Consider the following 14,013-nt stretch of genomic DNA (forward strand, 5'->3'; position numbering starts at 1 on the left):
CTTTCCAGATTTTCATTATTTGTCCAGACTATTTCCTCCAAACTTCAAAAATGTTTATTTTGAAAGAATGAGAGAAATAAGACAGAGAGGTATCAATTAACAAGAACAATGACACTGAAGAAAATACATTAATTCGTATTCCCCACACACAACACCCCCACCCCTTTCCCCATCCCTGGCACAATGATATTTAAACCACCAAAGCACATCTAACAAGGAGAAGCAGCAGTATATAATGAAGAAAGCAAATTTTCATACTGCTCAATCCGACTAACCCATATCAAATGTCCTTCCCCCAGCTAAACTCCACCCACTGAAAGAGGTATGGTAGAGGAGACAACCATGGCGGTAACTTGGATCTCTGCTTACACTAGCAAAGTTCAGTGAAAATTCAGTAAGAATAGTGAATCTGTTTGGCAGGAAAGACTGGATACAGCTCCTCATTTCAGATGATTGAAGAGAACAGCTAGAGTTGGAGATTCACAGACTTCTAACAGGACTAATCCTTGCTCCCCCAACCACAACAGTGGAGCAGCTGCCAAATCCTGGTTAGCTGCTGAGAATAGTGGAAGTGAGGCAGCTTTTGGCTTAAGAAAATCCCAAACAGATGTCTGATAACAAGTTTATTGTTTCAGTTTCCAACTGTAAGTAAAGGAGCTTAGTAGGCTGGGTTCTGACAAAGGCAAGGTGAGACTTCCAATTTTATCACTTGAAGAATTAGACTATCTACTGACTGCATATTTCCCTTATTTTAATTAAACTCAATATGGAGTATTTACAACTTAAACAACTTTTAAAGTAGAGGTTAATTTATTTTACATGTAACTCAGTGTCTCAAATTGAAGGAACTTTTTCCTAAAGTGAGAGGTTTAAGTTTTCAGCTTAATCTAGTGAGGGATCCCCCTATCCCATGGGAATACATGGTTTGTTTTATACCAAGAGGTAAGTGGGATTCTCTTTACAGGAGATTTATTTTATTCTGCCTTCACTAGAATCAGTCTAAAAAGGAAAGGATACCTATGCAGGATTAGTTCAAGATCAGAGCCTTCTCCTTTGCACATGGGTGTGAACACACACATACACACACCCACACCCACACCCACACACACACAGTAAGTAACGTTTACTCACACATAATCTCATAGTCACATGCTTGCTGGAATCCATCTCACAAATACACTTCAATAGTTAGCCATATACATGTACATGCAGCAAGATGTGAGAGTTGCCCCAGAGTGATTAAAGGTGGTGCACACACGTCTATGTGGGGAGATCATTTTAGGGTATAGGTGTACACAAGCCAATAGGAGCATCAACTTGCAGGTTATATGTGTCCCTTTTCCCCCAAGATAAATAAATCAAATGAAAAACACACACTGACATCTTCCTGGGTGTCATGGAGGCAACTGCCTGGAAGGTCCAATTTTTGCACTTCTGCCCTCCTACGACAATTTCATTTTGCCCTGAGGGGCCTTCTCGTATAAGGACGGCTGCTCCTCGGTATTCCCCGCATTGCCGGCACTCCCTGGTGGCGAGGATTTCTTCTCAGAAGACCGGTCTTCAGGCTTGCGGGCAATCAGCAGGCGGCAGGTGAGCAGGATTCCAAACACCAGGGCATGGGCGTAGCGTTTGAGAGGATCACCAACTAGCTGGTGGAAGAAGAGGACCGCCAACACCAGCAAGAGGAGGAAAAAGTTGGCCACATCTTTGGGACGCCCAGGCACAAGAGTCATGACAATGCCACAGGCCACCTCAAGAGCACCAATGCTTTTGCGGAGGAGAATGGAATTGATCCCCATTTTCTTCAGCAGAGGGAGGGCTCGCACATAGCTCTTGTAAGCACGTTTCTAGAGTGGAATACCATAAAGAAATCGCTGCATTAACCATGATTTTACCATTAGAATGAAGAGCACACAAGCAAGGTCCTTCTTCCCCACCATTCCCTTTCCACACCAGTCAAGGGTGTCCTGTTCTTTGTTTACCATGTCCCCTAAATAAAAATCTTATAGTAAAGGGGAAAAAGCAAGCAATCCGCTGAGATCCTTGTGATTTAATCCTTAGTAACACCATCAAAGGTAAAAGAATTTGACTTTATAGCTTAAAAACATTTTTTTTTCTGCCATACCAAGTGCCAGTACTGAGGATTTGGGATCTTAGTTCCAGACCAAGGATCAAACAAACACAGGCACCCTGCAGTGGAAGCACCCTTGTAAAAAATTTTTTTTCTGATTATAAATCATAAACAACATTAAGAATTTAAAAGAAAATTCACTGGGCCCATAAAAACTGGTACAGATTAGCCACATCCACATTTTCCAGTGCCTACTTTGTCCAAATGCAGATGCATATGAGCAACAACAAAAATGAAACAAGACAATAAAGCCTCACTAATTTGGACTTCCCTAATTTGGAATTTTTGATAATTCAAAAATTATCTGAGTCAGAGTTTACATTTGTGGAATCTGTAAAAAAAATTTTAAAAGTGTGCTAAGCAAATAGAAAAATTTAAATGTATGCGAATGTTAGCTCCTTATATATCTTTAAGATATAGTAAGCCAAAAATCATTCTTATGGTCATTGACATAAATCCCTGGGCTTTTACAAGGCACTGATTAATTTTAATTCAATAAACACTTATTGAATACCTATTATGGATTATGTGATGGAGATATAGAGATGAATATGACAGGGCCAAGAAGCTGTCAGTCTAGTGGGGGGAAATATGCATATAAACATTATGGAAGCAGCATGGTTAGTGGTATATAATAGAGTACTGTACAAGATCTAATTGTAGCCCAAAGGCAGATATCATGGAACAAAGAAGGGAGGCACTGGTTATACTACAAAGTAACAGAATTTTACTGACCTTAGAGTAATAGATAATAATATTTTTCACTATTCAGATGGACCCAATCCTCATCTTTTAGTAAATTGATGAGATTTTATCAAATCTGTTTTTTTCTGGTTTTGCCCACTACTTGGTTTTCATGAAGTATCCATTAATTCATTCAATATTTATTAAGTGCCTCCTTGTGCTAAGCATTGTACTTGGTACTCTGGATACAGACATCAATCATTCAAAAGCCTTCCCTTCCTAAAGTTTGCATTTATAGGAAGAAAAGTTATGGAAGTACATAAACACAATGTAGCATTATGGTAGTAGGTACAGTGGAGACACACTGGAGTGGTCAAATTTCCCTGGATGGGGACTGAGAAAAGCTAGAATGGAATCTTAAAGAAGAGCAGGTGTTTGCAGGATCAATAAGGGAAGGGCAGTGCAGGCAGAGGAAGCTGGATGAGCAAAGGCCGTGAAGGACATAATAGACTGGTGTATTTCAAACACTGCCCCAGCTCAACTTAGGTTGGGGGAGGGAGAGGAAAGGGGGAGACATGAGACAGAGACGACAGATATGAGTCACATCGTAGAGTGTTGCACTGTGGAGCTGGACTTTATCCTATAAGCCAAGAGAACAACATAATTTGCTTTTAAGGAAGACCCCTCTGGAAGTGGCATCGAGGATGGATTGGGAGAGGTATGCCTGGAAGTGAGGAGATCAGGTGAGAGACCTGGGCTAGAGTAATGACAATAAGGATAGAGGGAAGGGATGGAGTCAAGGATACTTTGAATGGAAAGTCAACAGGAATTGACGTCTTATCGGATGTGGACACGGAGGCAAAGGGAGAAGTCAAGAAAGCATATGGAAGAAGAGGGGGAAGAGGCAAGAAGGAATGAGGAACTCAATTTGGAGGTTTTAATTGAAGTATCTCTAAGACATCTCTAAGTGGAGCTGTCTCAGAGGCAACTCAAATAATAGAGGTCTGGAGTAAAGATACAGAATTGATAGTCATCAGTATTCCCAGGTAGAATGTATACAGTGGGAAAATTGAGTGACAGACATTTTAATAAGGGGAGGAAGAAGAGAATCCACAACATAGACAGAGGCAAGTGTGGTTAGAAAAGTAGGAAGCAACCCAGGAGAGATGGGGTCATAAAGGCCAAGAATTTTAAGAAGAGAATAGTCAAAAGCACCAGATGCAAGACAAGTGTTCTAAGCATCAGGCAGAAAGCCAACTTGACCTGTCGGGAGCATCTGGTGCTTAGAATAATGTTCACACACTCTAGTTTGGAACAAATGTTAAGTCATTCCTCTAGTGAATGCACCTTTATTTCATGGACTAATTATCATAAGTGGCACAAGACAATCCTTTATGAGCACTGTTTTAAGATCCATGGTTTAGTTAAAAAAAAAAAAGCATGGGTTTGGATTCAAACAGGCTTGGCTTCAAATCCTATCTCTGTTACTTTCTAGTAGGGTGCCCCCTGGGCAAATTACTTGCCTCTCTGAGTCTCATTTTCCTGAGCAAGGCTGGGACTAAGATGAAATGAGTAAGGCTATGTTCCCTTGAGTACAAAATTTAAGAAGGCACCAAAACACTCGTTGATTAAGGTAAATAATATCTACACACACAAAAAAAATCACAAGTTTAAATAGAGGCAGGATCCGATTTTGCACTTGTACGACCCTGCCTCACACCTCTTCCTAACCCTGGCCTGGTCAGATCCTGTCTTAGTTGTCTTTATTTACCTTTATTCACCTCTGACTGGTTTGATCTCCTTGCTCACAGCATTATCATTATTGGTGTATCCTTGACTCTTGAAGCTTCCAAATAATTTGGGTTCCTTGGTAGCTCAGACAGTAAAGAATCTGCCTGCAATGCAGGAGACCCAGGTTTGATCCCTGGGTCAGGAAGATCCCCTGGAGAAGGGAATGGCAACCCACTCCAGTGTTCTTGCCTGGAGAATCCCATGGACAGAGGAGCCTGGCAGGCTACAGTCCATGGGGTTGCAAAGAGTTGGACATGACTGAGCAACTTTCACTTCATTCACCTCTAGTCCCTACCCTGTTACTGAGCATATAAGAAAACTCAAAATATCAGTTCTTCCTCCTCCTTCTCATTTTAGGTTAAATTAGGGATTTTCAAAGAGAAATTAGGAGAGGTTGACCAGGAGGACGAGTAAAACCCTGGGCTTAACTGAGCCAGAAACATGTGGATCAGAGCTGAGTCAAGGGATAGGGCATCTGGTGGTTTCCTCTCACTATTAGCCTAGATGCCACCTGCTCACTCTCTGTCCCTCTACACTCTGGTGATGGTAGCAGGGGGACATGAGGGAAAGAAATCTAGACCCAAGAGTTTTCCTTATCACTCTGAAGTTAGGACTTTTTCTAATTAGCAACACAAAGCTCCCCAAGAGGCAGATCCTACATCCTAAGTGTAACCTTCTAACATAATAAACACAGGAAGCACGATGCGTTTCCTACAGTCAGTTCAGAGTGAAGATTTCTAGATGCTGACTGAGTGGCTTCTGGAAACATTCCTTTGTTTTGCCTAGGGCTAACCACCCATCATTGAAGAATAGATTTTTATCTATACTATAGTAGAATCTGTAGGCCAAATTCCAGGTCTTTAAATCAAGTTCCTATGGCCTCGATGAACACTTTTCTCTCCATTTGGTATAACTCCATATTACTTTTTCAGTTTATCTAACCTCTACAACTGCAGCTGTGGATATTTTTGTATGCAGCAGTTGCCTCTTTCTTTCCTTCTTTTCTCAAGAGGAAACTGCATGTGGATAAGCCATTTCATCACATCTTTAGTTCAAAGCTGAGTAGGTACAGATAGCATCTCTTCTCCAGGACTCCAGACAGTGAATGTTTAACTTGTTAGAGATGGGACTCAGCCTGGATAGGGTCTTGACAGTATAGGAAGCCCTTTATTCTTTCTCCTGTGGAGTAGGATAGAGATATCAAAAGTATCCTGCTATTGCCAGCCCCCACAAAGCTTGGGCCAGGTCACCTCAATTCTAATAGAAGGGTCACATTTCTTAAGTCTATAGTAATTAGATCTCTAAAGACTTTAATTGTTGTGACAGTAAGAATAAAGAGTTAACTGAGTCACTCTCTCAAAAGACTCTCGCAGTTCACTTTGTTAGGTCTGTTTCTTTCTCACAGACTTTGTATAGGTCTGTTTCTTTTTCGTTGCCATGACCCAGACCCAGTAACCATAGCTTCCTTATAGTAAAAGGAGAGAGAAGGGTTTAGTCAACTTTTTCAAATACCTTTAATCAAAGACAGTCATCTAGAAATATCCTTGGGCTAAGATTAGCTAAATTCAAATTCTAGTTTTGCCCCTAAATTGCTTGGAGAAAATTAGTTAAATATTGTATTACCTCAGTTTTCCCCCTTTTGAAATTAAATGAGCATTTTGGAGATTTGGTCAAAGAATCATAACATCATAGCATCAACCAAGGGCCACATACACTTATTTATCATTACTAAAGCACACAATTAGAAATCCATATATTTGCAAGCCACAGTAATTACTTTAATGATAACAGCAATGATTCAAGCCAATTCATTTGTATAGTATGAAATGGTATGATTCAGACATGAGTCAAATGCATATGGAACCTTTCTTTAGTCATATCTTTTTTCTTTTTATCACTTAGTCTTCACAACACTCCAGGGTTCATGATCTCATATTAATTACATTAAACTTGAACAGCTGTCTAATAATATTCATCTTCGATTACAGTTAATTACCCATCCAAGCCAGCTAACAGGACAAAATGGGAAGAGAGGGCAAGTGATTTGGTCCACTTTAGTTCACATACACCAGTCAGGTAAAAGAAAAAAAAAATTTGGCTAATATACTGTGTAATCCCGTTTATTTGTTGTTGTTCAGTTGCTAAGTCATGTTTGATTATTTGCAACCCCACGGACTGCAGCATGCCAGGCTTCCCTGTCCTTCACTGTCTCCCAGAGTTTGCTCAAACTCATGCCCATTGAATTGGTGATGCCATCCAACCATCTCATCCTGTTGTCCCCTTCTCCTCCTGCCTTCAATCTTTCCCAGCATCAGGGTCTTTTCCCATGAGGCAGCCAAAGTAAAAACAGTAAAACTAACTTGTATTGTTGGAAGTCGGGATTTATGCAGGGGGTGGGGGTAGGTACTAATGAGAAGGACCATGAGGTGCCGGGAGCCAGCTCACGAGATCCCCACTCATGACAGGGTCATGAGGGAAAGGACTGATTTGAGCACGGCTTCTCAGGCCTCAGGGATTCTCGGAAGGCTGCCTCAGCGCTCACCTTAAAGACATCTGTCTTTCTGATGTTTACTATAATAAACCTCTTCTTATTTTCTATGATGTAGGCAAAAGGCCTTTCCTGATTCCCTTCTAAAATAGATCATTCTGAAACCTCAAATCAACAAGGCCCCTGAACGGTAGCACCCTAAATAAAATTATCTGGGATATAGAGTATGCTGATCTAAATTCCTTTTGCTAACATATTGGTTTGTTTAATAAATGTACCTGTGCCTTTGGAGCTAATGTGCATAACTGCTCCCTAGTAATAAAACAGCATTGAGAGCCTCCGCACAGAAAGCCCCTATAGGCACAAAACCCTTCGCAGGAAAAAAGGCTTGTTAGGAAATACAAAAAATATTGCTTTGTGAAACTGTTACTTAATCGATATTTACTCACTATGTTTTTACTCTTAACGTATTTAGCCTATATAATGAAAGCATAATAGTTAGAGATTTATATAAATAGAAGTTTAGCTTTAATACAAATAATAAGACAATCGTTGATTTAACTGATGATTCTTACTTAGAGCTGAACTTCAGCTTGCTGTTCTATGACTTTATGGAACCACATTCTTTTCTGTTAAGCTCAAGGCATGGAGTAAATTACCAAAAACAGGTTTTACCTTAAAACTTCCTGTTGATAAATTCTTTCCTGATGTGCTCTATACAAAAGTGTTCTGACTGATCAACCCTTATCAATGGAGAGTCACAAGGTGTTAGCAGGCCACCAGGCCAGAAGATGATGTAAATAAAATGAGGCTTTTTGTAACTAAAGACATGCAAACGGCTTCCATGAGGGTCGAAACTGTTGGCCCATTGAGCTAACTTGATAGGCCCATTAAGATATACCCATTAAGCTAAGTTGGTATGTCCCTTAAGCTAAGTTGGTATGTCCCTTAAGCTGAATTGGTATGACTCTATACATTTGTTTCTATATACCACTAAAAATATAAAAGCTGTTTTAAAAAACATTAAAGTGGAAGACACTTGGAAACACCGAGAGACTCGCTGTGTCTTCTCATTCGCATCGCCGACACTGTCCATCCTGAGGGAACCCCTGGACCTGCTGGAGCTGGACTCTGGCAATGAGGGAAGTTTCTGGGATGCTGGTCATGTTCTATTTCTTGATCTAGGTTATACAAGATTCTTAAAATTCCTTGAGCTGTACACTTAGGTGTACATTTCAGTATGTATGTTATACTTCAATACAATTTACAGAGGAAAACTATATGAAAGCAGAAGAGGGCACTGACAAAAATGTATTTTGGCTAAAAACCTCAGTCTGGTTGCTATATTAGATCGTAAAGGCTACATAAGTGCTGAAAAATTTACTGACTCAAGTATGATTTTCCTGATTCTCTGTCGGATAAAAAGCCATATGTGAATCATAGATCATCTCTTAAATGTAATAAAAAGCCAGCACATGCTTAATTGCCAAATATCATGTGAATAAAAGCACCTTTTAAGCAGTTCTACTTTCCACTGTTATATAATGCCCACCTAAAAAGGAAGCTGCAAGCCTGATCCTACTAACCAGAGTGGATCCCTCTCAGATTGCATCTAAGGGGAGAAGGGTCTGACTTCCACTCTCAGTCAAAAGTCGCTCTAAAACAAGCATAGCTGTTGGCCATTGGAGGCTACAAGCTCCCTGGCATAAATTCCAACGTAGTTTAGCTTAGGCTAGCTAGCTGTGTAAACTAAGCAAAGTCACTTCACATCTCAGGGTCAGTCACCTCTCTGAGGGAATAAATGTATTGTACCACCTCAAAGAACAGTCTAAGCATTGGTAAATTACTATCTTATTATGTAGCTGGAACGCAATTAATGGTGTGATTGGAAGCATAAAAGGTCACCTGTGGACATTAAATAAAACCCTGGGGAAATACTGGAGGGCATTTAACTACAAATAAGCAAATCATTCAAATCAACAACAAACCTTCCCTATGAGGGGCTGCAAAGAAGCGGCACAGACTTGCCCTGTCTTCTTCAGGGTCAAAAATCCTTCGGCCTCAATGTGACAGGATTTTTGTTGTTTTCTTACTGTTTCATTTGTGGCCCTTTGTGCCTGCAGGATAGAACCACTGCTAGTGAACCCCCGCTACAAAGAGCTGAATACCAAATAGAGAGCAAGTCAACCATTCATATGTTAAACTGCCTAGCAGCATTTGTGTACTATCTCCCAATTCCAAGTGAATTAATGAAGGCACTTAGTCAAGGGAGTGGTCAGTCCTGTTGAATTCACGTAGGATTTAGAGTACTCTATAGTGACACTTGCTAAATTGGGAGGAGGTATGGAGTGACACATACCAAGTGGGCTATTCAAGAGAGGCATCCGGAAAGTCTGCACGAGATCCACTATGCATTACCCAGCAGCAAGTGTAGGGTTTTCTATATTAGCTAATTGCATAGAGGTCTGTTCACCAACATATGTAAAAATAGCAACCTGCTCTTTTAAATGCCTGATTTCAATCCCTTAAATTGGTCCTTCAAATTAGTCAGGAAATCACTGCATAACATAGTGTCAATTATATCATCACCTGAACCCAGAATATTTCTTGAACACCTACCATATTCATACACTGTACTAGATTCTTCCATATGCAACCTCAGTTCATATTTACAACAACCTCCTGTGGTAGGTATTATCCTCATTTTACAGATGAGGAAACTGAGACAGACACTTCAAGAGTGTCAGGTCTTGAACCCAAACCAATATGACTCAAAGTCTGTACTCTTTCCACTAACCTTTCCTGGCTTCCCCAGTAGAGACAGGAAAGTTCATATTCATTTGTCTGTCTAGTTTTTAGCAGTGATTCTTCATCGGTAGGATAACACCTAAACATATCACTAATGGCTTTAGAACAAAAAAAAAAAAAGTTGACAGAAGAGCAAAAAAAATCCAAATTTAAAAAATTGGTTTCAAAGTAAAATGAAACCCCAAAATATGGGATTGGGACAGTTGAACTGATACCAAAAAAGGAGAAAGAATGTGCCACATATTTTCAAGAATCGGTTGTAAGTTGACATCCAAAAAAGCAGTTGAAACCATTAATGATTCCTCTACTGGGAATACTGAGTCACAGATTTGGTTTCTAATCTCTGCTCCAGCAGCAGCTTAGCCTAGCATCTTGGATAAGTCATTAAACTTGCTCTGTTTCAGTTTATCCATCAATAAAATAAGCATAACTTTAAACAATGAATCTACCTCACTGAGATGTTTTAAAGAACAATCATAAACAATAAGAACAACAACAACACCTTGAGATTTTATATAAAAAGCCACTACAGTCAATACATGACTAACTCCATCAATGCAGAGGAATCACTACTCAATGGAAAACAGAAAATCCCAGATCATCATCCCAGCTGATCTCTGGTTGGAGTCCTGAGGGGCTGTAACCTGATTCTAAGAGGCAAGAAATGACTTCTGAACTGCATCATCAAGAGCCAATCAGAGAAATCTGAAGGGTAGTGACCAGCATAGACAATGCTACAATGACTCATTCATTCACCCAGCCATTCAACGAATATAAATTGAGCACCTTCTTTGTACTAGAACTGAATTGTCCCCACTTCGTATGGGTTCAACAGTAAAGCTGGGCTGGCCCAGGCACAGTGCAGTGGGCCCTATGCCAGAAAGCCATCTCTAGCCTGGGGCCTAATACTCAATGCAGGAGAGAACTCTAGACAAGGGCAGTCTGAAAATTCTCCTCAAGCTTCATAGTACTGTGACGTTTACCTCCCAGCTATAGTTCTTCCATTTCCCCCAGAAGCCCTTAAGCACAGAATTGTGCATGCATACACACACACACACACACACACACACACACACACACACACACACACAAACACACACGGGCTTCCCAGGTAGCTCAGCTGGTAAAGAATACGCCTGCAATGCAGGAGACCTGGGTTCAACCCCTGGGTTTGGAAGATCCCCTGGAGGAGGGCATGGCAACCCACTCCATTATTCTTGCCTGGAGAACCCCCATGGACAGAGGAGCCTGGCGGGCTACAGTCCATGGGGTTGCAAAGAGTCAGACACACATTCACACACACACACACACACAATCGTTCTGTACTGCTGTATTAGATTACACTTATTTAAATATCTTCCTTTGTATGATATGGAATCTTCATATATTCTTCTGCCTTTCACTAGACTGTAACAGACAGCTCCACTCCCTGGGAAGAAACCTACTGTAAACCCATTTGTGGCTGATCCTCCTCGTGAGTGCCTGCCAAGCTGATCGGAAGCTTCCCGGTGACTCCATCTTAGTTGGATTGCCTGCAGAACCTAACACTGTACTTAGGGTACAGCTTGGATGGCCTCTAAAGCAGCTGAGCAGAGTCTAGGGAGACAGGGAGTATACTGAGGAAGGGTACTATGTCCCTACAGAAAGGGAAAGCTTAAATATACCTAAGGCACACACACACACATACACAAACATATAAATGTATGTATATATGAAAAGGAAAGAAAATCAAGAGCATATGCATTTATTTATAACCCAACGCCAAACTACTACTGCCAAGATAAAAATATAGTGGCAATTCCCCTCCACCCTTTCCCTCTGCCTTTGGTGGCTTCTGCTACCCCACCTCTTCTCCCCTCCCCTCCTTTCCCCAATGCAGGCTGTCTTGGATACTCATTTTGACCTGATTTCATTTCCATCTGGTCAAATGTTGTGGGAGGAGGGAAAGCGGGAAGGAGAAACACATTAGAATTTGCCACTGGGGCTAGCCCTTGGCCCTTGAATGTCAGCCGCCCTCCCTGACCCCGAGGTGATCCTGTGATGAGAGAGACATGGGAAACACCAGCTTAAACCCTGAGACTGAAGCCAGAGCTTCTTGCAAACATTTCTGAGTATCTACAATTTGCCAGGCTCCATCCATTTGCAGCTCACGGTTGAGGGGCTCTGGAAGGCTCCACAGTGAGCTCCAGGAGAGCTATTTATTCCTGTCAACTGTCAGAGTGTGGGGCTATTCCTCCTTGCCTCAGCCCTAATGGGGAGTCCCTCTTGCCTCTTCTCTCCTCCTGTTTCTCCCCTAAGCTCCTTTCCTTCTTGACCTTGAGAGCCCAGTAATGGGTTCCCTCCCAGGACTGGCAGTCTGGCAGAAGCACTGAGAAGCAGGTTCTCTTCAGCTCGGGTGGGGTAATGAAGAGGCAGAGTGACTGGGGGAGAAGCGAGAGAGCAAGAAAGTGCTGGAAACATCCCCTGTCATCCCCTCTGTACTCCACAGCCTGGGAACAAGTCCTCTTTCACGCCCAGCTGGGGAGTGCAGCCCAGCCCCCAGGTTGCAGAGGAGATGTTTTGGCCAGTCACCTTCAGGTGATTTGAACTCTGCAGAAGGGAAACCCTGCAGAGGGCCTGGCCTTGGGCATCCACAGGAGCCAAGGTGGGGATTATGGACTATTTTGCGGGAGGGAAAAAGCAGACTTTGCAGATTAGCCCAGAAACAACACAAAATAAAACAAAACATCCAGCTTTCCCTTGAGAGAAGAAGAAGCAGGGTTTCAGTGACCTTTATTTGGACCAAGTCTGCTTTTGTCTCGAGGATATAGACACACGCCCAGGCGGCTAGGGGAATACCATCTCCGCCCCTAAAAACTGCTTGTTTTAGTAGCCCATTCGCCCTCAGCTCTTTCCTCCTTCCCTTTTGTTCTTCCCCAAGATAAATAAACTCTCCAGCTTGCTAAACTCTTAGCACCAAGGGAAGCAATCAGACTTGCAGGCTGGTTGCCCGGACTTTGGGTATGCTGGAAGGAGGAAGGGGCTCCTGCCGGTGATAGGTGTTACGCAGGTCTCAGCCCTCGGGTTTACTTGGGGGTGGAGGGTACTCGCTGGGCAACCCCTCCCCCAACTGGCATTCAGTGGCTCCCGAACAGTTGTTCCCGGCTAGCCCACAAACAATCTCGCTCTCGTCCAGCTGCTCCTTCCCAGCTGCAAAGTTGTTGGGGAGAAGGGAGGGTCCGGGGTGGGGGTAGGGGTGAAAGGGCTGGGACCGTGGACCAGGGAGGAAAGAAGGGGAGAGGTACTCTTCATCCCTTCGGAGTGTGCTCCTCATCACCCGTTTGCTTCACTTACCATCTCACTGTAGGCATCCTTGCTGAGCCTGGGGGTCAACTTGATAGTCCCCATGAAAACAAAGAAGAGTCCCAGGGCCACTGAGAGGGCCACGACGGTTACGGTTCTAGGGGATGCCATGGGGTCACCAAGGCAGGTCAGGGCTAATCGTTCTGCTTTGCGCACCCTCTGGTCTAAGGCGCAGGCACTTAGCGCAGAGAGCTAGAGGGACGCTGCGGAGGCAGCAGGCAGCTAGAATGACAAAGGGAGAGGAGGGAGCTCGAGGGAAAAATTGAGAGATCCAGATTCAACCTCTCTCACTACAACAATCGCTGGGTCCTAATGCCCTACGCTTGCTCCTCACTGGCCAGAAAGCCAGTCTCAAAATTAAACGAAGTCCCAAACCGAGGTAGAAACTTCAAGTCTTTGATGGGGAAATAGGTAGGTTATGTTGCGAATTCAGTCCCCGGGCTGCCTCTGAAATGAGGAATGAAGGAAGATCATTCTATCATTTGCCCCCAGGAGCGCTTTCGATCTCTCTAGTTGTTTAATTATTCACTCTCCCTTTCCAGCCTCTCTTGTCTCCCCTTTTCCTTTCTCTCACCAAAACATGAGTCCTTGGAGTTGCTAGTTTCTGCAGTTGGTAACACTCCAGGATGAATCTGCAAAGTTTTCAGGCTTGATTGTTGCCAAAGAAAGCTTTATCTTCCACTTCCTCCAAGTTTTTTCATGGCTCCTGTTGCTCAGTGGTTAATTTCAGAGTTTTAAATTTGACATTTAAGGCCCTCCACATTTGGAC

At 42.6% G+C, this 14,013-nt stretch overlaps 1 protein-coding gene across 1 annotated transcript; it reads right to left on the reverse strand.

Annotated features, from left to right (window-relative positions):
- Nucleotides 1-31: 31 nt before the first annotated feature.
- TMEM35A (transmembrane protein 35A) lies at nt 32-13,476 on the reverse strand. The gene is made up of 2 exons (XM_081565704.1): nt 13,236-13,476; nt 32-1,847 (listed from the first exon to the last, which is right to left on the reverse strand). Exons 1-2 carry the CDS (start codon nt 13,353-13,355, stop codon nt 1,443-1,445), a joined length of 525 nt encoding a protein of 174 aa, XP_081421830.1. The 5' UTR covers nt 13,356-13,476; the 3' UTR covers nt 32-1,442.
- Nucleotides 13,477-14,013: the final 537 nt, after the last annotated feature.

Source organism: Giraffa tippelskirchi, chromosome X, assembly GCF_054371585.1.
Source record: "Giraffa tippelskirchi isolate mGirTip1 chromosome X, T2T-mGirTip1v1.2.pri, whole genome shotgun sequence".
Classification (NCBI taxonomy): domain Eukaryota; kingdom Metazoa; phylum Chordata; class Mammalia; order Artiodactyla; family Giraffidae; genus Giraffa; species Giraffa tippelskirchi.

Bases quoted from the DNA above. Each gene is read 5' to 3' on its own strand.
- TMEM35A (XM_081565704.1), bottom strand. From the start codon at position 13,355: ATGGCATCCCCTAGAACCGTAACCGTCGTGGCCCTCTCAGTGGCCCTG. The intron at 1,848-13,235 runs GTAAGTGAAGCA...ATTCCACTCTAG, and splicing joins AGGATGCCTACAGTGAGATG to AAACGTGCTTACAAGAGCTA.